This window comes from Protopterus annectens, chromosome 16.part0 (assembly GCF_019279795.1).
Source record: "Protopterus annectens isolate FY-2018-M chromosome 16.part0, PAN1.0, whole genome shotgun sequence".
NCBI classification, from domain to species: domain Eukaryota; kingdom Metazoa; phylum Chordata; order Ceratodontiformes; family Protopteridae; genus Protopterus; species Protopterus annectens.
In genome coordinates this window covers 67,474,964-67,496,872 of record NC_056750.1, presented here as the reverse complement: position 1 = coordinate 67,496,872, position 21,909 = coordinate 67,474,964, and the positions used below count along the sequence as shown (strand labels likewise).

At 40.0% G+C, this 21,909-nt stretch overlaps 1 protein-coding gene across 1 annotated transcript in view; it reads right to left on the bottom strand.

Moving 5' to 3' along the window:
- LOC122790513 (solute carrier family 12 member 6-like) overlaps nt 1-21,909 on the bottom strand; it is a 1,559,275-nt gene that overhangs the window by 274,960 nt on the left and 1,262,406 nt on the right. The window contains exon 14 of the mRNA XM_044058063.1: nt 2,275-2,393. Within this exon, the coding sequence (XP_043913998.1) occupies nt 2,275-2,393 (119 nt within the window). The remainder of the gene's footprint in view (nt 1-2,274; nt 2,394-21,909) is intronic.

The window sequence follows — 21,909 nt, the reverse complement described above, 5'->3', positions numbered from 1 at the left end:
TTATTAACTTTTACTGACATCGGTATGGAGCAAGAAAAAGTTTCCCCAACGGGGTACTTAGCTTTAGTGAAGACTTCGGTTCTGAAATTCAAATTTGAAAATTTCAGGAGACAGCTGACCGGCACTTGCGAACTGCTTCCGCTTCGGGCACCGTGCGGCAAGAAAGACTGAAGAAAGTGGTGTCGGCTGCCTGTTTTAAACCCCTGACGACCTGACGTCATGGAAGAAGAGACAGCAACCGACGCAGGACCCAAGACTTTGGAATTCAGGCCGAATGAGGGCAACCTGCCAGCAGATTACCCAAATGCAATGACTGCAACAGTGAAACACGAAGAACATCCTGTAGAGGTATTAGAGATGTTTTGGCAATTCTATGAATATTTGTATAAAGTAAAGGAACGTGGAAACCAAAAAAGGGCACAAGAAGTAATGTCAAGGTTGGAGGAAGGTGAGGCTTAAGACTTAAGACAGAGGAAGAATTAAAACTATGATGTACAATCAATCAACAGAAACATCTATAGGAACTAGAGAGCATTCCTGTGTATGTTTGGAAGTTAGGAGTGGAGAAAGTAATACAATTCAGAAGGTTTTATTTAACAATATTTTAAAAGGGGTGACAGTATGAACATCTTAGAAGAAAAATGGTGGCTGTGTTACCCAAAGAGGGTAAAGATACTTCAGACCCAGCGTAAAGCATGATTATAAAGTGCTTGCATCTACACTAGATAACAGAACGACAAGTGTGTTGCCAAAAGTGATAGTTATGGATCAGTGTTGATTTTTGGACAGAAGACAAACATTTGACATACTAACAGAACAATGACGATCTCAAGAGAGGGCAGGGTGCGAGAATGACGATCTCAAGAGAGGGCAGGGTGCGAGAAAATATTACTGATTTTGATGTGTTTTCATGCCTTTCCAAGCATTCAACAGAATCAGCTGGAATTTTATGAGAAGGGCAATTGCAGCATTTGCATTCCCAGACAGAATAATATGATTAATAAAAACAATATAGAATTAATAAAAACAATACAGAATGGGTTGGAGGAAAACAATTATGCTGGCAGGGCTTCTCTCCAACAAGCTGTTTGAACAGGGGACTAAGCAGGGATACCATCTTTCCTCTTTAGTGCTTGGTTTCTACTTAAATCCATTAGCAAAGAAAATAAGGGACTCAAACTCAGGGATGCAACTGGTATGGTAATAAAAAGGTTAGCTTTATTTGCAGATGATGGTATTTTGCACTTGATAAATCTAGAAAAGGGCATGTTGGTGTTGTGGAACATTATACGACAGTTTCAAGTTTTTCAAGTCATTTTGAGATATAAAATAAATGAGGATAAAACAAAGGCTATTGCAGTAAATTATGCACCCACACATAAATTGGTTTAGCCATAGCAGTATTTATAGGGACAGGATAAAATGAAGTCTTTAGCTGTATGCCTTAAAATGATTCTATTATAGCAGCTAAAGATATACAGGAAGAAATTAAATAAAAAATAACACGAGAACTGCACCACCACGGCTTTTATCTAAAACAACAAAAGTGAATTTACTAAAATCATATCTAAAAGCCTGTCTATGTGGTATACACAAACAAATCTCTGATAATGACCTAGGTAATCTAAGTTCAAACTATGGCATGGGTGCCGGAAGAGGTTGGGAGGGAGGATATCAGCAAGCAGTGAACACCATTTCACCCATCCTTGGGGGGGGCAGTGCCAGTTCACTGATCACCACTATGGACACACAGGTGTGTGCAACACCAAGCCAAACTAAAATCGGGGATGTGGGCTCAGCCACTGAAAGCTAGCGACACCAGCACTCATTAACATGTAAGGGGAAGCACACACATGCATCAGGATAGAAGACAGGCCTAGCAATGATGTGTGTGCTCACATCAGCCACCAAATAAATGGTTTCACACAGAAATGTTTTCAATACTGCGGTGGTAGCAAGGGCACAAACCATTTCCAAGACTTCCTGCTGACGGTCCCCAGAGTAAAAAATGCAAAATACCACAGCTGCTATACAAATGCATTCACTTACATGTCCTTGCCAGGGTAAAGTGCTGATCCTAGTGGACAAACTTAAAGTTCAATATTCATCAAAAGTACATTTTAGTATGTGAAACAGTATAGTCATTTTCAATGCACAAAGACTTGTGAAATTCAGCAGCACCTACACATTTTTATTTATCACTATGCATTAACACTATATGATATCAGTCTGAAATGTAGCACAAATATTCACTTATTCAATGATTCCACTTACATTGAAAGAATTGGAGCCACCAAGTCCAGCGAGGCAATAAGGATCCCCAGTTCAGCTATCCCAGCCGTCAGGAGTAGAGCCCATGTTGGCTCCCCGTTTGCCTTCCCATGCCCAAACACCTGCAGAAGGACACAAGGAAAACATGCTTTGACTCAACAATCCGTACACATTTATAAGTATTAGTTAAGAAGCAGTCATGTTTCTTTATTTGTAATTGATAACCAGGACAGTCTACGTCATCTATATAGCCACTTCAGGAGACTGAGAAAAATTCCAGGAGACAAAGAAAAGAAATATTACACTGATTGGATGCAACTGCATATACAATACATACACATTCCATAAAACAAATTTTTACACTGACTATAAGACAATAGTGTATACATATAATGCATACACAAAGTATTACGACTGTTTACAAAAATACTCAAATTATGATAAGATAATACTGCTTTACCTCACAGAAATAGTGATCCCATGCATGCGCGCGCACACAGACACAGACACACACACACACACACACACACACACACACACACACACACACACACACACACACACACACACGTGAATTAAGGAAACAAAACAATATGTCAGTTAGCTGGCTTGGAAGGACAGAGTTCCTGTGTCCAGCACCATGCCTATCATACTTGGAGGGGGGACAAGGAGTGGGAAGGGGTATCCTTGCCTTAGCAGCATCCATTAACACAATTCAGGACTAGGTCCCTTGCAATCATTGTCTAAGTATAATGTCTCACATTATACAAAAGATCTTAACCTGGACCAAGAGGAAGAGATCAAGCTGCATTAAAAATGATCCCAGTGTACCCCCATATCATGGCTGCACTCTTCTTTCCTCTAACCTAAAACTGAAAACCTTGAAGGCTAATCCCATTCTGAAAAAAGAATGACGTAGAAGGTAAAGACATAGGAAAATAAACAAATGCAACAGCACTGACCCTGCCGTGAATAATTTCATTATTCTGGGAGCTCTGAGGGTACTGAAGTACAAACGCTGAAAGTGTACATGCTGCACAGTTCACTCTGTGCAACTTACAGAATTTGTTTTTCACAGTCAAGTCTGATAAACCACTACGGTTACCTATTTTATTTCATTCTACTTATTTATGTAGCATTTGATTACCAGGATAGCCCTACTGGGATGATTAGCATAACCCTTTCCAGCAGAGGCCCAAGAAGAAAAGCTTTTCGTGTAGGTACTTTATAAAGAGTAGCTTCATATGCAATATAACATGACAAAAATAGAATATACAAATGTACACAGCATGCTAAAAGTACAAAAACAGATAATACTGGCAGCTTAAAGCATTACTTATTTACTGCATTTGTTTACCAGGAAAGTTTACTGGGCCTGAGAAGAGCCCATTTTCAGTGGAGGCTCGGACAGAAAAGCTCCAAATATAGTTACATACAGATAAATTGTTAACACAATAAGTACCGTATATAATACAGTAGTGGTGCATAAAATAAAGCATAATTATACAGAAAATGTTAAACTAACATAGAATCATTTGATGAAATGGAGGAGAGTTATTGCCACTTAGGTGCCTATGACAGTGAAAAAGTGTACAAGTGTAAGTGAGATGTTAGTAGAGAGATAACTGAGCACAGGATAGACGAAAAGACAGAGTGAAGCAGAAGGTGAAAGTGGGGATTGCAGAGGCTAGAGTGACAGCAGAAGGAGTAGATGTGAAAAGGGAAGGGGGGTGGGCTGGTCAGAGAGTGAGAAATAATAAGAATTCTGAGAAAAGGTTAGGTTTTCGGGTAGTCTGTAGGGGTACAGGTGCATATCCAGTGTGAAGACAGACGCAGTTTAAGGAATTTTTGTAAGTTAGCATGATTGCTGATAGCTCTGAGAGAGGCAGAGAGGTTGTTCCATAATTTGGAGACAGCATAAGAGTAAAGTATTTGGCTAGATGAGAGCTTAGGTATATCAATGTTCAACAACATTTTATTTCCTGACCTTAAGTCGTTTTGGTTGGTATGTACTCAGAATGTGGGAGAGAGCTGGGCAGGCTGCTGCACTGCAGACAAGTTTATGGGCAGTAACTATTAGTGTACAAGTGAGTTGATGAGGGAGCTCAAGCCAATTTAGTTGGTGTAGTGAGGAGCAGTGGTGGGTGGAGTATTTTACATTTGTAGCAAATCTGGCAATTTTGTTATAGCATGAGATGAGTTTTAGTTTTAGAGAGGACTGGATGTTGGTGAGGATAGGGGCTCCATATAGAAGAGTTGGAAGTAGGAAAGATAAGGCAAGGCACATTTTTGCTGAGTTGCAGGGAAAGTAGTTGTGCCTCTAAAGGGACCCAGGTTTTGATGATTTTTTTATGTCATTGTGGATATGGAGGTCAAAGGTTAAGTTATCATCAATGGTGACACCAAGCAATTTGGTACTAGGAACAGCATCTATAACAGTGCTGTTTTGTCACTGGATAAAGAATTCAGACTTGTCAATTTCGCTAGATTTTGTTTGGGCAAATATTAAGAGTTTAGTTTTATTGGGATTAAGTGCAAGATGGTTTTGTGACATCCAGGATTCAGTTGTGGTGAATGCTTTTGGGTAAGTTGTTGTAATACAGAGGCAGATTTAGAGGATCAGATTATCATAGAGTCGTCTGCATACTGGATGATGGTACTGTGGGTGAGAGAGTTGTGGAAGTCATTAATGAATATATTGAAAAGAAAGGGACCCAGTATAGAACCCTAGGGTACCCCAGTACTGGTATTGATAAAGGGGGAGGAGGAGTGCTGCCAGTTACATGACTGTTGCCCATTACTGAGATAGTTTTGGAATCACTAAAGGGTGGGAGGGGAGATGCCAAGGTTGGAGAGTTTAGTGAGTAGGAAGGTGTGCGAGATTGTATCAAATGCTTTTGATAGATCAAGAAACAGTGCACAGACTATGGATCCGTCATCCCGAGCTCTATTTACTGTGTCTAGGAAAGAAATGAGAGTGGTATAGGTGCTGTGTCCTGGCCCAAAGCCATGCTGAGTGGAGGAAAGGAGATGCTGTTTAGTTAGATGGTTAAGGGGCTGGATGTGGAGGGATTTTTTAAATATTTTTGATATGGAGGAAAGAATGGCGATAGGTCGGAAGATGAGATGTCAGAGTTGTGTCCTCCTTTATGTAGTGGGAGAACATAAGCTTTTCTCCAGATGTCTGGAATGGCTGATTTATGAATGGACCTATAGATAAGAATACTGATGGGGTATGCTATGGAGGAGACTGATAGTTGCATGTATTCAGTGTGTAGGTTATCTGGGGCATTGGTGCATGGTTTAAGTTTCTGAAGAAGCTTTAAAATAGTAGCGGTAGGTATGGGAGAGTGTGAAAGACGGTCTGTGGGTATGGGTGGGAAAGTGGTAGTAAGTTTAGCCATGGCGTCTATGAAATAAGAGTTGAAGAGTGAGGCTAACTCAGTGGGAGTATTTTCAGGGTTTGGCAAGGATTGTGGTTAGTTCTAGGATGTAGTAGGCAGTTGATTGCTCCGCAAAATTTGTTGAGGTTATGTATGCGTTGGTTTTGGAGAGTATGGAAGTATTCTTTTTTATTGTTGAGTACTAATTGTTTGGCCTGGTTGCGAAGCTGTTTATACTTGTGGAGACTGGAAGGGGTTTTCTTTCTTAGTCAGACATTCCAGGCTTTGTCCCTGGAAGACATGATTTGTTTTGTGGACTTGGTAAGCCACTTAGCATCTTTAGCCTTGACTCTTTTTAGGTGGAGACGGGCAAGCCTATTTAGGACACTGAGAAATGTGGAATTGAAGAAATCCACAGCTTCATTGAGTGGGAGAACTTTTAATGGATTCCAGTTAGTATTATGTCATTAAAGGTATTTGGACAGAAATGGGATAAATCTTGACTATGTCTATATTGGTGTATATGTGGTAAAGAGTAGGGTTAGCGTATTACATACGCTGGAGAGTGGTTTCTGATACTATCAGGGAGTATACCGGACGTGGCAACCTTGCTAGGGTAAGAAACCATGATCCAGTCCAGGATACAGCCTTTGATACTGTGTTTATTAGGTCTAGTAATGTCTGAGATTAGATGAGTGTAGGTATGAAGGGTAATATTAGAGGAAGGGTTGTTCATGGAGAAGTCTAACCAATTAATATTAACATCACCTTGAATGATTGTTTCATTTTTTATGTTGTCGGTAGTCCATGCAAGAATGTCTTCAAGAATAGGAACATTGTTGCCTGGGGGAATATATACGACTATGATACAGATACATTTACTGTCATTTAGCTTTAGGGAGGTAATAAGTAACTCTGAGGTGGAAATAGGGGGGATGGACTTTGAGTATGGGATTACTGTGAAGGTACTACGATAAAGTAAGGCTATGCCCCACCTCTTTTGTAGAGTCTATCTGTTCTAAGGCATGAGTAGTTATGGGGGAAGAAATTCAGAGTCTTTTATATATGGTTTTAGCCAGGTTTCGGTTATGGTTATGTGGTTTTAGCCAGGTTTCGGTTATGGCTGTGTGGTTTTAGCCAGGTTTCGGTTATGGCTGTGTGGTTTTAGCCAGGTTTCGGTTATGGCTGTGTGGTTTTAGCCAGGTTTCGGTTATGGCTGTGTGGTTTTAGCCAGGATTTGGTTATGGCTGTGTGGTTTTAGCCAGGTTTCGGTTATGGCTGTGTGGTTTTAGCCAGGTTTCGGTTATGGCTGTGTGGTTTTAGCTAGGTTTCGGTTATGGCTGTGTGGTGTTAGCCAGGTTTTGGTTATGGCTGTTAAGTCAGGTTCATGTCATGCTAGGCCAGGCTTGCAGAAGGGGAATTTTACTTTTTCTGCTTTGTATGTTGATGGTGGTGAAATTTAGGGATTTAGAGGCGTTAGTGGCATTCTGAGAGGGAGGAGAAGGGCCAGGGCTGGGGTATATATGACCACAAAGGATTAGGACAGGATGAGTGGGAGCAGTATAAGGTTGGTGCTTCTTTTTCCTACAGTAGTCGTGCTTGAGAATGTTAGGAAGAATGTTTTGAGGAGAGAGAATAATTAGTTTCTTCTATAAAATTAAATCTGTAGCATACAGATTAGAGCAGATTGCAGAGTAGCTGGAGGAGGTGGAGTAGTAGGTGGCTGTAGTAGATGTGGGTTTGGGAGGTAAGTAGGTTAGGATAAGTTCATAGATTCATACTAGGCTATCTGCCCTAGGGCATTTGTATGCCTAGCCAGAGTGTGTTTGGCTTTCGCCACCCATTTTAAATGAGTTTTTATTATGCCCTTTTTCGAGGTTAGTTTACTGTGCCTCTGTCCAACAGTGACACAGAAGTGATAGCCGGGGTAAACCTATGATCTCCCATCCACGCATCAAGATTCCTCTTGAAGAGAGTCAGTGAGGGACTCTGCCTAACTTGGACTGGGATTCTATTCCAGAGTGAAGGGAGCCTCTGGGTTATGAATCTGTCCCTCCAGCATGTCCTACTTATTTCAGTGCTGAGGTTCAAGTCCCTCGAGTGCGTAGCTCGATTGGATTTGGATTTTCTGAGGTGCAGCATGTCCATTAATTCCGGGTTGGACATGGCTTTATACATCAGGCACAGATTGCCTCTAAGCAAGCGGTATGCAACCGAGTAGAGCTGGAGTTTCTTTAACCGGGCAGCATATGGCATCTGTTTGAGCCCTTTGATCTTCTTGGTGAGGTTCTTTTGGGGTCTTTCTAGTTGCTGCAGGTGTCGGTTAAGGTACATCCTGAAACGGGCATTGTATTCAATTATGGGCCTGATGAGGGATGAGTAAAGAGGCACAATGACCTCCCTTGATCTAGATGTGAATCCCTTCATGATTAGGTGGGCTATATAGAAGGTTTTTCTGACCACTTTGGCCACGTGGTTGTCAAATGAAAGATTGCTATCAACTTGGGTCCTCAGGTCCCTAATTACTTCTTCCGTACTTAATGGATTACCACTTATGTGGTAATTTGTGGGCACTTTGTTTTTGCCAAAGGGGATGACTATACACTTTTTGGCGTTTAGCTTGAGGCCATGGCTCTGGCACCAGTTATCTGTTTCTATAAGACCTTTTTGGAGGATGCTTGTGTCAGCTGGAGAGTCGATTATGGTGCCCAGTTTGCAGTCATCTGCGAACTTGGTCAGCCACAGTCCTCCTGTGTTGGTCTGTACCTCTGAGAAATATATACCGAACAAGAGAGGTCCCAGGACTGAGCCTTGTGGGACGCCACTTGTAACTGGTTTGGAGTCTGACATGGCTCCAGCAATTCTGACCATGTGGGTTCTGTCCTTGAGCCAGTTTGCAACCCATCTTCATAGGTTCATAGGTTCATAGATTAGTTCATAGGTTCATAGATTAGTACTAAGCTAACTGCCCTTGCGAGCCATTTTAAGCTTAGCCAATTATCCCTTGTGAGACTCAAACCCTGCACCTTGTGTTTGTAAGGCAAACACCTTAACCATTAGGCCACCCTCCCAATCTAGTGACATAGGGGTTTATATTTAAGCTGGAGACCTTATCTATGATGCCCGAGTGGGGTACTGTATCGAAGGCTTTTGCGAGGTCCAGGCAGGCTGTGTGGACCACCTTCCCCTTGTCAATGGCCTTGGTGACTGTTTCAAATAAATCAACCAGGTTTAAGAGGCAGGATCTGCCCTTAACAAAGCCGAACTGGGTAGGATCCAGTGTCTGTAGGTCCACAATATCTTTCTTTATGAGTTCCATGATGATCCTCTCCATGGCTTTGCAGACCAAGCTAGTCAGGCTTATGAGGCGATAGTTTCCAGGATCCGTTGAGGTACCACCCTTGTGGAGAGGGACCACTGTTGCTGTACTCCATTCTTTGGGTACGTATCCTGTAGTAAGGCTGAGATTGAACAGTAGCTTTATGTTGGAGTTCAGCTCTTTTTAGAGTTCATGTAGGACGCAGTCCGGAACACTGTCTTGTCCCATTGATGCTGTGTTTTTTGCTTTGGAGAGGGCGGCTCTTACCTGAGCATCTGAGATGTCAGGGGGGTAGCACTCTGCTGGAATAGATATTTGCTCTTTGGGGGGGGGGGTAGAAGTTTGCGTTGAACCTGTCAGTTGGCAATGTCTGTGGGTTCAATGTATTTTTTGTCATTTTGGACTAACTCTGAGCATATCTGGGAGTTTCCACCCAGGTTCCTAACATAACTAAAGAAAGCCTTGTGATTATCTTTAGTGTCCTGTGCAATATTTCTCTCGAAGCTGGCCTTAGCTGATTTTATGAGTGCCCGTAGTTTTTTGCTAATACTGATTAGAGATGCCTTCCCTTTTAAGGATTTTGCTCTGTCATGCAGTAGCTTCCTAAATTTAAAAGTGGAATTTGCACCCAAAACTACCAAGAAAAGTATACATCCAAGGTGCAAAAAACAGAAGAAGGGAATCCAGTTACCATCCAAAATCAATTTTATTTTTGAAAGAATCCACATGCAGGTTAGAACATTAACGCCTTATGAATTAACCACAGCGTTTTCGTCTTCTTGCATACTCTTCCTCAGATAAAATGCCATACATTCAAATCCTTTATTTATACTAAAATAGATAGGTAATAAATCAATAACCAATAAAAAATAATTAATTTGACCATTTAAAAATTTAAAAACACACACCTATAAGTATTATAAATCGAGGAGAAGCATCTTAATAGTGTAATATGTCTTTTTGTTTAACATTATAAACCCAACTAAAGAAATGCCTTGGTACAAATAGTATTACAAAAAATGTATTTCTTAAAATCTTAAATGTTAAAATCTATTGATTGTAAATGTTATATAGTAGGAAAAAATATATGTTAAACACCTAAAACATCAGTTAAAAGGAATTTCTTCTCATACATAAGGTTCTAGGACAATATCTAGTGCCATCTGATTTTATATCTATTAAGCTGCTTCTAAAATTAAGAGCAGCTAAACTTTGAAGAAACTTGAAATTATATTTTTTTTTTAAAAATTGGCCACCAGATGGCACTAGATATTGTCCTAGAACCTTATGTATGAGAAGAAATTCCTTTTAACTGATGTTTTAGGTGTTTAACATATATTTTTTCCTACTATATAACATTTACAATCAATAGATTTTAACATTTAAGATTTTAAGAAATACATTTTTTGTAATACTATTTGTACCAAGGCATTTCTTTAGTTGGTTTTATAATGTTAAACAAAAAGACGTATTACACTATTAAGATGCTTCTCCTCCATTTATAATACTTAAAAGTGTGTTTTTAAATTTTTAAATGGTCAAATTAATTATTTTTTATTGGTTAATTGATTTATTACCTATCTATTTTAGTATAAATAAGGGATTTGAATGTATGGCATTTTATCTGAGGAAGTCTATGCAAGAAGACGAAAACGCTGTGGTAAATTCATAAGGGGTTAATGTTCTAACCAGCATGTGGATTCTTTCAAAAATAAAATTGATTTTGGATGGTAACTGGATTCCCTTCTTCTGTTTTTTGCACCATGCAGTAGCTTCCTCCTTCTATTGTATAGTTTGTTTATGGCTGGGGTCCACCAGACAGGGCGCCTGCCTTTGGGGGATTGGGTCTTGGTTTTATTTGGGATTGCATGATCCATGCATTCCTGAAGGTGTTCATAGAATGCGTTTATAAAGGATTCTGCAGTCTGGGCTGTATTTTCTACAGGCCCAGGGACTTTGAAGGATTCCACCTCGGTTTTGAGGAGTGTGAAGTTTGCTTTAGAGAAGTTTTTCACTGTGGTTTTCTGGGCAGGGGGTGGGGTTGGGCTGTGGATATCCAGTGAGATTAATTTATGGTCTGATCTTACCAGTGAGGGATACACTTCAGGTCTGGAGCATATAGTCCCCATGTTGGTGATGATCAGGTCCAGTATGTTTTCCCCTCTTGTGGGAGTGGTGACAAGTTGTTCCATAGCATTTGAGTTTATAAATTCTAGGAACCTTTGGGCTAAGGTGTTGGAGCTAGAGTAATGCTCCCAGTCTATGTTTGGGTAGTTGAAGTCGCCCAATATAATGGTGTTTGGAGAGACCTTCATATTTTCCAGTGTTCTCAGGAAGGCCGAGTGGGGTTCCTGGGTTTAGGAGGGTGGTCTGTAGCAGGCTATAAACTGGAAGGCAGTTTTACCCACTGTTAGTTGCACATGGATAGTCTCTGATGCTTCGTGCTGTGCCACCAACCTGGAGGTGTGGGTATCTTTGACGAATATTGATACTCCCCCTCCTTTTGTGGTTCGGTCCAAGTTTTGGGGCCGCAAAGTATGGTATGAGGTATAACCTGGTAGTGCTGGGGTGCTCTCGGGAGCCTTGAACCAGGTTTCTGTAACTGCACAGATATAGATGTTCTCCATGCTGAGGAGAGTTTCGAGTGCGTGCATCTTGAGGTTTAGACTTCTGGCATTGAGTAGCATTACTCTTAGTTTCTTTTCCCTTGTGATACCTATGGTGGTGGGTTTGTCTTTTGAGCCTTGCCTAAAAAAGGCACTATGGGGGCGGCAAGAGCCTTTGCCAATATCCGAAAGCCCAGGGGTGACAGGTGCAAGCCGTCCCTAGCGAAGCAACGTGGCTTGTCGAGCATGTCATCCCAGGCTGACAGGCATTGGATCCCCGTTGAATGACACCAATACTTAAGCCAATTGTTGAAATTGATCATCTTGTCTTCATATTGTGGCATAATTCTTGGTGAGGGTAAGATGCTACTCAAGGTCAGGGTCATACTGGCCTGGGCTACATGCACAGAGAGCTCCTCTACGTCTCTTTTCATGTAGTCCAGGGAGGTACGTCTCAGGTCATTCACACCAGCATGGACAATGACTGAGTCATATTTGTACTTGCCTTGGAGTGACCTGAGTGCTTGTGTTATGTGGCGGATCCTAGTGCCCGACAGGCAGCTCACCGTGACCTTCTCTTTATTCAGCCTGGTGAGCAGGACGTCAGTGTGTCTGACGATAGAATCACCTACTACAAGTGTATCAGGTGTGTTGTTTAGCCTTAAGAGCTGTGACTGTTCGGCACACTGGCTTTGTGAACTATGTGTTGCATGTTGTTTTGTTTTGTTTTGTGATGTGAGTGATAGGAGAGTGATAGTAAACAGTAGCAGCAAGGAGAAATGTGTTGTAAATAAGAAAGCAGTTGGAAAAGTAGATGATTTACAGTGAAAGTAAACAATTTACAGAGAATAAAGGTTGCAGTGTAAGATTTACACTGAACTAAATGCAGGGTATAAACAGGACACAAGGGGGGTGTAGATGACAGAGGTACAAATATGTTTCCATTTCTTCCGAGTAAAGGTTGAGAGAACTTAAGAAAGGACATAAGGTATACTCTGGGGATAGTATCTGTGATATGTTACTGGACGAAGAAAGTGAAATGGGGTTGAGTACCAAGTGAGTTGAATGAAAGTGAGTAAAGGTAGGATGGTGTAAGACAGGAGCATGAATTAGGATTAATGAGGCATATGACAACAGTATAAATTAGGATAAATCAGGAGTATGACAGGAACTTGGCCATTTTTGAGAGAGATGTTCTTTGAAAACAAGCTTAAATATGGGGAGATTTGAAGTACGTTTATGTTGAGTGGGATGGAGTTCTACAATTTTGCAATGTAACTGAAGTATAGTGAGTCAGCTGCTGAGTTCTTCCTCACTTGGTGGTAGTAAAGACAGCCAGTGAACTAGATCTGAACTGTCTAGTCAGTATGCAGTTTGAAAGAACATTTTGTAAAGCTGGGCAGTTTTCAGGGTGATACAGAACTCTTTAGGCTATGATTAATTGGGAAAAGGCTAGGTGATTAGTTAATTCCGACCAATTTGTTTGCTTTAATGCAGCGCACTGATGTGTACATAAAGGAAGGGTGGAGGCAAATTTTGCTGCTTTGTCGTAGCAGTAGGTATGCATTAAGGTTAGATTTTAGATTTGTAAGTATGGGTGAAACATACCATACTGATGGGAGCAGAAAAGTAGTTCTGTTTTTTGGTAGCATTTGGATCTATATAAGGTACTGAGTTTTTGGTGTCTAAAAAACAGATGTATATGCATACTCCTAATCAATACAATCCAAGGTGCATTACTGTCTACAAACCACAAGTGTATACATACACATGTCCAGTACAATCCAAAGTGTATTACTGTCTACAAACAACATGTGTATACATACTCCTGTCCAGTACAATCCAAAGTGCATTACTGTCCATAAAACCAGATGTGTATACATACTCCTGTCCAGTACAATCCAAGGTGCATTATGTCTACAAACCAGATGTGTATACATACTCCTGTCCAGTACAATCCAAAGTGTATTACTGTCTACAAAACCACATGTGTATACATACTCCTGTCCAGTACAATCCAAAGTGCATTATTGTCTATAAACCAGACGTGTATACATACTCCTGTCCAGTACAATCCAAAGTGTATTACTGTCAACAAACAACATGTGTATACATACTCCTGCCCAGTACAATCCAAAGTGCATTACTGTCTATAAACCAGATGTGCATACATACTCTTGTCCAGTACAATCCAAAGTACATTACTTTTCACAAATCAGATGTGTATACATACTCCTGTCCAGTACAATCAAAAGAACATTACTGTCTACAAACCACATGTGTACATATACTCCTGTCCAGTACAATCCAAGGTGCATTACTGTCTACAAAACCAGATGTGTATACATACTCTTGTCCAGTACAATCAAAAGAGCATTATTGTCTACAAACCACATGTGTATACCTACTCCTGTCCAGTACAATCTAAGGTGCATTACTGTCTACAAAACCAGATGTGTATATGTAGCCCTTTCCAATACAATCCAAGGTGCATTACTGTCTACAAACCAGATGTGTATGCATACTCCTGTCCAGTACAATCCAAAGTGCATTACTGTCTACAAACTACATGTGTATACATTTTTACTTTTTATTCTTATTTTACATTTGTTGACCGGGATAGTCCGACTGGATGCATGTCCATTTTCAGCGGAGGCCCGGGGAGAAAAGCTAAGCAGATACAGCATTACATAATACCAGCATTACATATTACAGACATACTATTTACAGTGATTACATAAGTAAGCAAGTTAAACAAGTTCCACAGGTTAGAGTTAATCCCGAGCGTAAATCAGGATTAAATTAAATTACACAGTAAGCTGGTTAACAGATTTTTACACATTCTAGAGAGAGTTAGCCAGGCTTGATACATTGACATAGCCAGTTAAGTGCCAAATGTTAATTGAGTCTAGTTATACATACTCCTGTCCAGTACAATCCAAAGTGCATTACTTTCTACAAACCAGATGTGTATATGCAGTCCTTTCCAATACAATCCAAGGTACATTACCATGTATAAAAGACATGTGTATACGTAATCCTGTCCAATATAAACCAAGGTGCATTACGGTCAAACCAGATGTGTATACATACTCCTATCCAGTACAATCAAAAGAGCATTGCTGTCTACAAAGCAGATGTGTACACATACTCCTGTCCAGTACAATCCAAAGTGCATTGCTGTCTACAAAGCAGATGTGTATACATAGCCCTTTCCAATACAATCCAAGGTGCGATACTGTCTACAAATGATATGTGTATACATACTCTTGTTCAGTATAATCCAAAGTGCATTACTGTCTACAAACCACATGTTTATACATACTCCTGTCCAGTACAATTAAAAGAGCATTACTGTCTACAAGCCACATGTGTACACATACTCCTCTCCAGTACAATCCAATGTGCATTGCTGTCTACAAACCACATGTTTATACATACTCCTGTCGAGTACAATCCAAAGTGCATTACTGTCTACAAACCAGATGTGTATATGAAGCCCTTTCCAATACAATCCAAGGTGCATTACTGTCTACAGAACAGATGTGTATACAAATTCCTGTCCAGTACAATCCCAATCCAAAGTGTATTACTGTCTACAAACCAGATGTATATACATACTCCTGTCCAGTAAAATCAAAACAGCATTACTGTCTACAAACCACATGTGTATACATACTCCTGTCCAGTACAATCCAAAGTGGATTACTGTCTACAAACCAGATGTGTATATGTAGCTCTTTCCAATACAATCCAAGGTGCATTACTGTCCACAAAATAGATGGGTATGCGTACTCCTATCCAATATAATCGAAAGCGCATTACTGTCTACTAACCAGATGTGTATACAAACTCCTGTCCAGTACAATCCAAAGTGTATTAATGTCTACAAACCACATGTGTATACATACTCCTGTCCAGTACAATACAAACTGCATTACTGTCTACAACCAGATGTGTATACATATTCCTGTCTAGTACAATCCAAGGTGCATTACTGTCTACAAACCATATGTGTACGCATACTACTGTCCACTACAAGTCAAGGTGCATTGCTGCCTACAAACCAGATGTGTATGCATACTCCTGTCCAGTACAATACAAAGTGCATTACCGTCTACAAACCACATGCAAGCACATACTCCTGTCCAGTACAATCCAAAGTGCATTACTGTCTGCAAACAACATGTTTATACATACTCCTGTCCAGAACAATCCAAAGTGCATTACTGTCTACAAACCAGATGTGTATATGTAGCCCTTTCCAATACAATCCAAGGTACATTACTGTCTACAAAACAGATGTGTATACAAACTCCTGTCCAGTACAATCCAAAGTGCATTACTGTCTACAAACCAGATATGTATACATACTCTTGTCTAGTACAATCAAAAGAGCATTACTGTCTACAAACCACATGCATGCACATACTCCTGTCCAGTACAATCCAAAGTGCATTACTGTCTACAAATCACGTGTATATATACTCCTGTCCATTACAATCAAAGGTGCATTACTGTCTACAAAACCAGATGTGTATACATAGCCCTTTCCAATACAATCCAAGGTGCATTACTGTCTACAAACCAGATGTGTATACATACTCCTGTCCAGTACAATCCAAGGTGCATTACTGTCTACAAACCAAATGTGTATACAGAGTCATGTCCAGTACAATCCAATGTACATTACTGTCTACAAACCAGATATCTATGCATACTCCTGTCCAGGAAAATCCAAAGTGCATTACTGTCTACAAATCTGATGTATATACATACTCCTACTCAATACAAACCAAAGTGCATTACTGTCTATAAACCAAGTGTGTATACATTGCCATTTCCAATACAATCCATGGTACATTACTGTCTGAAAACCACATGTGTATACCTACTCCTGTCCAATACCATCCAAGATGAATTACTGTCTACAAACCAAATGTGTATACATAGCCATTTCCAATACAGTCCAAGGTGCATTACTGTCTGCAAACCACATGTGTATATGTACTCCTGTCCAGTACAATCCAAAGGGCATTACTGTCTGCAAACCAGACGTGTATATGTACTCCTGTCCAATACAATACAATGTGCATTACTGTCTGAAAAACAAGATGTGTATATGTACTCCTGTCCAACACAATCCAAGGTGCATTACTGTCTACAAACCAGACGTGTATACATACTCCTGTCCATTACAATCCAAGGTGCATTACTGTCTACAAGCCAGATGTGTATACATACTCCTGTCCAGTACAATCAAAAGAGCATTACTGTCTACAAACCACATGTGTATACCTACTCCTGTCTAGTACAATCTAAGGTGCATTACTGTCTACAAAACCAGATGTGTACATGTAGCCCTTTCCAATACAATCCAAGGTGCATTACTGTCTACAAACCAGATGTGTATGCATACTCCTATCGAGTACAATCCAAGGTGCATTACTGTCTACAAACCAGATGTGTATACATACTCCTGTCCACTACAATCCAAGGTGCATTACTGTCTACAAACCAGATCCATACTCCTGTCCACTTCAATCCAAGGTGCATTACTTTCTACAAACCAGATGTGTATATGCAGCCCTTTCCAAAACAATCTAAGGGACATTACTGACTACAAAACAAATGTGTATACGTAATCCTGTCCAATATAATCCAAGATGCATTACGGTCTACAAACCAGACGTGTATACATACTCCTGTCCAATATAATCCAAGATGCATTACGGTCTACAAACCAGATGTGTATACATACTCCTGTCCAGTACAATCAGAAGAGCATTACTGTCTACAAACCACATGTATACATACTGCTGTCCAGCACAATCCAAAGTGCATTACTGTCTACAAACCAGATGTGTATACATAGCCCTTTCCAATACAATCCAATGTGCATTATTGTCTACAAACCAGACGTGTATACGTACTCCTATCCAGTACAATCCAAAGTGCATTACTGTCTACAAACGATATACGTATACATACTCCTGTTCAGTATAATCCAAAGTGCATAACTGTCTACAAACCACATTTATACATACTCCTGACCAGTACAATCAAAAGAGCATTACTGTCTACAAACCGCATGTGTATATATACTCCTCTCCAGTACAATCCAAGGTGCATTGCTGTCTAAAAAATCAGATGTGTGTATACGTTCCCCTTTCCAATACAATCCAAGGTGCATTACTGTCTACAAATCAGATGTGTATACATACTCCTCTCCAGTACAATCCAAAGTGCATTACTGTCTACAAACCACATGCATACACACATTCCTGTCCAGTACAATCCAAAGTGCATTACTGTCTACAAACTACATGTGTATGCATACTCCTGTCCAGGACAATCCAAAGTACATTACTATCTACAAGCCACATATTTATACATACTCCTGTCGAGTACAATCCAAAGTGCATTACTGTCTACAAACCACATGTTTATACATACTCCTGTCGAGTACAATCCAAAGTGCATTACTGTCTATAAACCAGATGTGTATATGAAGCCCTTTCCAATACAATCCAAGGTGCATTACTGTCTACAAAACAGATGTGTATACAAATTCTTGTCCAGTACAATCCAAAGTGTATTACTGCCTACAAACCAGATGTGTATACATATTCCTGTCCAGTACAATCCAAAGTGGATTACTGTCTACAAACCAGATGTGTCTATGTAGCCCTTTCCAATACAATTCAAGGTGCATTATTGTCTACAAAACAGATGTGTGTATGTACAATATAATCCAAAGTGCATAACCGTCTACAAACCACATGCATATACATACTCCTGTCCAGTACAATCCAAGGTGCATTACTGTCTACAAACCAGATGTGTATACATACTCCTGTCTAGTACAATCAAAGGTGCATTACTGTCTACAAAAGATGTGTATATGTAGCCCTTTCCAGTGCAATCCAAGGTGCACTGCTGTCTACAAACCAGATGTGTATGCATACTCCTGTCCAGTACAATCCAAAGTGCATTACTGTCTACAAACCACATGCATGCACATACTCCTGTCCAGTACAATCCAAAGTGCACTACTGTCTACAAACCACATGTGTATACATACTCCTGTCCAGTACAATCCAAAGTACATTACTGTCTACAAACCACGTGTATATATACTCCTCTCCATTACAATCAAGGTGCATTACTGTCTACAAACCACATGTGTATACATACTCCTGTCCAATACAATCAAAAGAGCATTACTGTCTACAAACCACATGCATGCACATACTCCTGTCCAGTACAATCCAAAGTGCAGTACTGTCTACAAAACCAGATGTGTATACATAGCCCTTTCCAATATAATCCAAGGTGCATTACTGTCTACAAACCAGATGTATATACATACTCCTGTGCAGTACAATCCAAAGTGCATTACTGTCGAAAAACCACATGTATACATACTCCTGTACAGTACAATCCAAGGTGCATTACTGTCTACAAACCAGATGTGTATACATAGTCCTGTCTAGTACAATCCAAGGTACATTGCTGTCTACAAACCAGATATGTATGCATACTCCTGGCCAGTACAATCCAAAGTGCATTACTGTATACAAACCAGATGTGTATACATACTCCTGTCCAGTACAATCCAAAGTGCATTACTGTCTACAAACTACATGTGTATACATACTCCTGTTCAGTACAATCCAAAGTGCATTACTGTCTACAGACCAGTTATACATAATTACTCCTGTCCAGGACAATCCAAAGTGCATTACTGTCTACAAATCAGATGTATACACATACTCCAACTCAATACAAACCAAAGTGCATTACTGTCTACAAACCAAGTGTGTATACATAGCCCTTTCCAATACAATCCAAGGTACATTACTGTCTGCAAACCACATGTGTACACCTACTCCTGTCCAATACAATCCAAGGTGCATTACTGTCTACAAACCAGATTTGTATACATAGCCCTTTCCAATACAATCCAAGGTGCATTACTGTCTGCAAACCACATGTGTATATGTACTCCTGTCCAATACAATCCAAGGTGCATTACTCTCTACAAACCAGAAGTGTATACATACTCCTGTCCATTACAATCCAAGGTGCATTACTGTCTACAAACCATATGTGTACGCATACTACTGTCCACTACAAGTCAAGGTGCATTGCTGCCTACAAACCAGATGTGTATGCATACTCCTGTCCAGTACAATACAAAGTGCATTACCGTCTACAAACCACATGCAAGCACATACTCCTGTCCAGTACAATCCAAAGTGCATTACTGTCTGCAAACAACATGTTTATACATACTCCTGTCCAGAACAATCCAAAGTGCATTACTGTCTACAAACCAGATGTGTATATGTAGCCCTTTCCAATACAATCCAAGGTACATTACTGTCTACAAAACAGATGTGTATACAAACTCCTGTCCAGTACAATCCAAAGTGCATTACTGTCTACAAACCAGATATGTATACATACTCTTGTCTAGTACAATCAAAAGAGCATTACTGTCTACAAACCACATGCATGCACATACTCCTGTCCAGTACAATCCAAAGTGCATTACTGTCTACAAATCACGTGTATATATACTCCTGTCCATTACAATCAAAGGTGCATTACTGTCTACAAAACCAGATGTGTATACATAGCCCTTTCCAATACAATCCAAGGTGCATTACTGTCTACAAACCAGATGTGTATACATACTCCTGTCCAGTACAATCCAAGGTGCATTACTGTCTACAAACCAAATGTGTATACAGAGTCATGTCCAGTACAATCCAATGTACATTACTGTCTACAAACCAGATATCTATGCATACTCCTGTCCAGGAAAATCCAAAGTGCATTACTGTCTACAAATCTGATGTATATACATACTCCTACTCAATACAAACCAAAGTGCATTACTGTCTATAAACCAAGTGTGTATACATTGCCATTTCCAATACAATCCATGGTACATTACTGTCTGAAAACCACATGTGTATACCTACTCCTGTCCAATACCATCCAAGATGAATTACTGTCTACAAACCAAATGTGTATACATAGCCATTTCCAATACAGTCCAAGGTGCATTACTGTCTGCAAACCACATGTGTATATGTACTCCTGTCCAGTACAATCCAAAGGGCATTACTGTCTGCAAACCAGACGTGTATATGTACTCCTGTCCAATACAATACAATGTGCATTACTGTCTGAAAAACAAGATGTGTATATGTACTCCTGTCCAACACAATCCAAGGTGCATTACTGTCTACAAACCAGACGTGTATACATACTCCTGTCCATTACAATCCAAGGTGCATTACTGTCTACAAGCCAGATGTGTATACATACTCCTGTCCAGTACAATCAAAAGAGCATTACTGTCTACAAACCACATGTGTATACCTACTCCTGTCTAGTACAATCTAAGGTGCATTACTGTCTACAAAACCAGATGTGTACATGTAGCCCTTTCCAATACAATCCAAGGTGCATTACTGTCTACAAACCAGATGTGTATGCATACTCCTATCGAGTACAATCCAAGGTGCATTACTGTCTACAAACCAGATGTGTATACATACTCCTGTCCACTACAATCCAAGGTGCATTACTGTCTACAAACCAGATCCATACTCCTGTCCACTTCAATCCAAGGTGCATTACTTTCTACAAACCAGATGTGTATATGCAGCCCTTTCCAAAACAATCTAAGGGACATTACTGACTACAAAACAAATGTGTATACGTAATCCTGTCCAATATAATCCAAGATGCATTACGGTCTACAAACCAGACGTGTATACATACTCCTGTCCAATATAATCCAAGATGCATTACGGTCTACAAACCAGATGTGTATACATACTCCTGTCCAGTACAATCAGAAGAGCATTACTGTCTACAAACCACATGTATACATACTGCTGTCCAGCACAATCCAAAGTGCATTACTGTCTACAAACCAGATGTGTATACATAGCCCTTTCCAATACAATCCAATGTGCATTATTGTCTACAAACCAGACGTGTACAATCCAAAGTGCATTACTGTCTACAAACGATATACGTATACATACTCCTGTTCAGTATAATCCAAAGTGCATAACTGTCTACAAACCACATTTATACATACTCCTGACCAGTACAATCAAAAGAGCATTACTGTCTACAAACCGCATGTGTATATATACTCCTCTCCAGTACAATCCAAGGTGCATTGCTGTCTAAAAAATCAGATGTGTGTATACGTTCCCCTTTCCAATACAATCCAAGGTGCATTACTGTCTACAAATCAGATGTGTATACATACTCCTCTCCAGTACAATCCAAAGTGCAT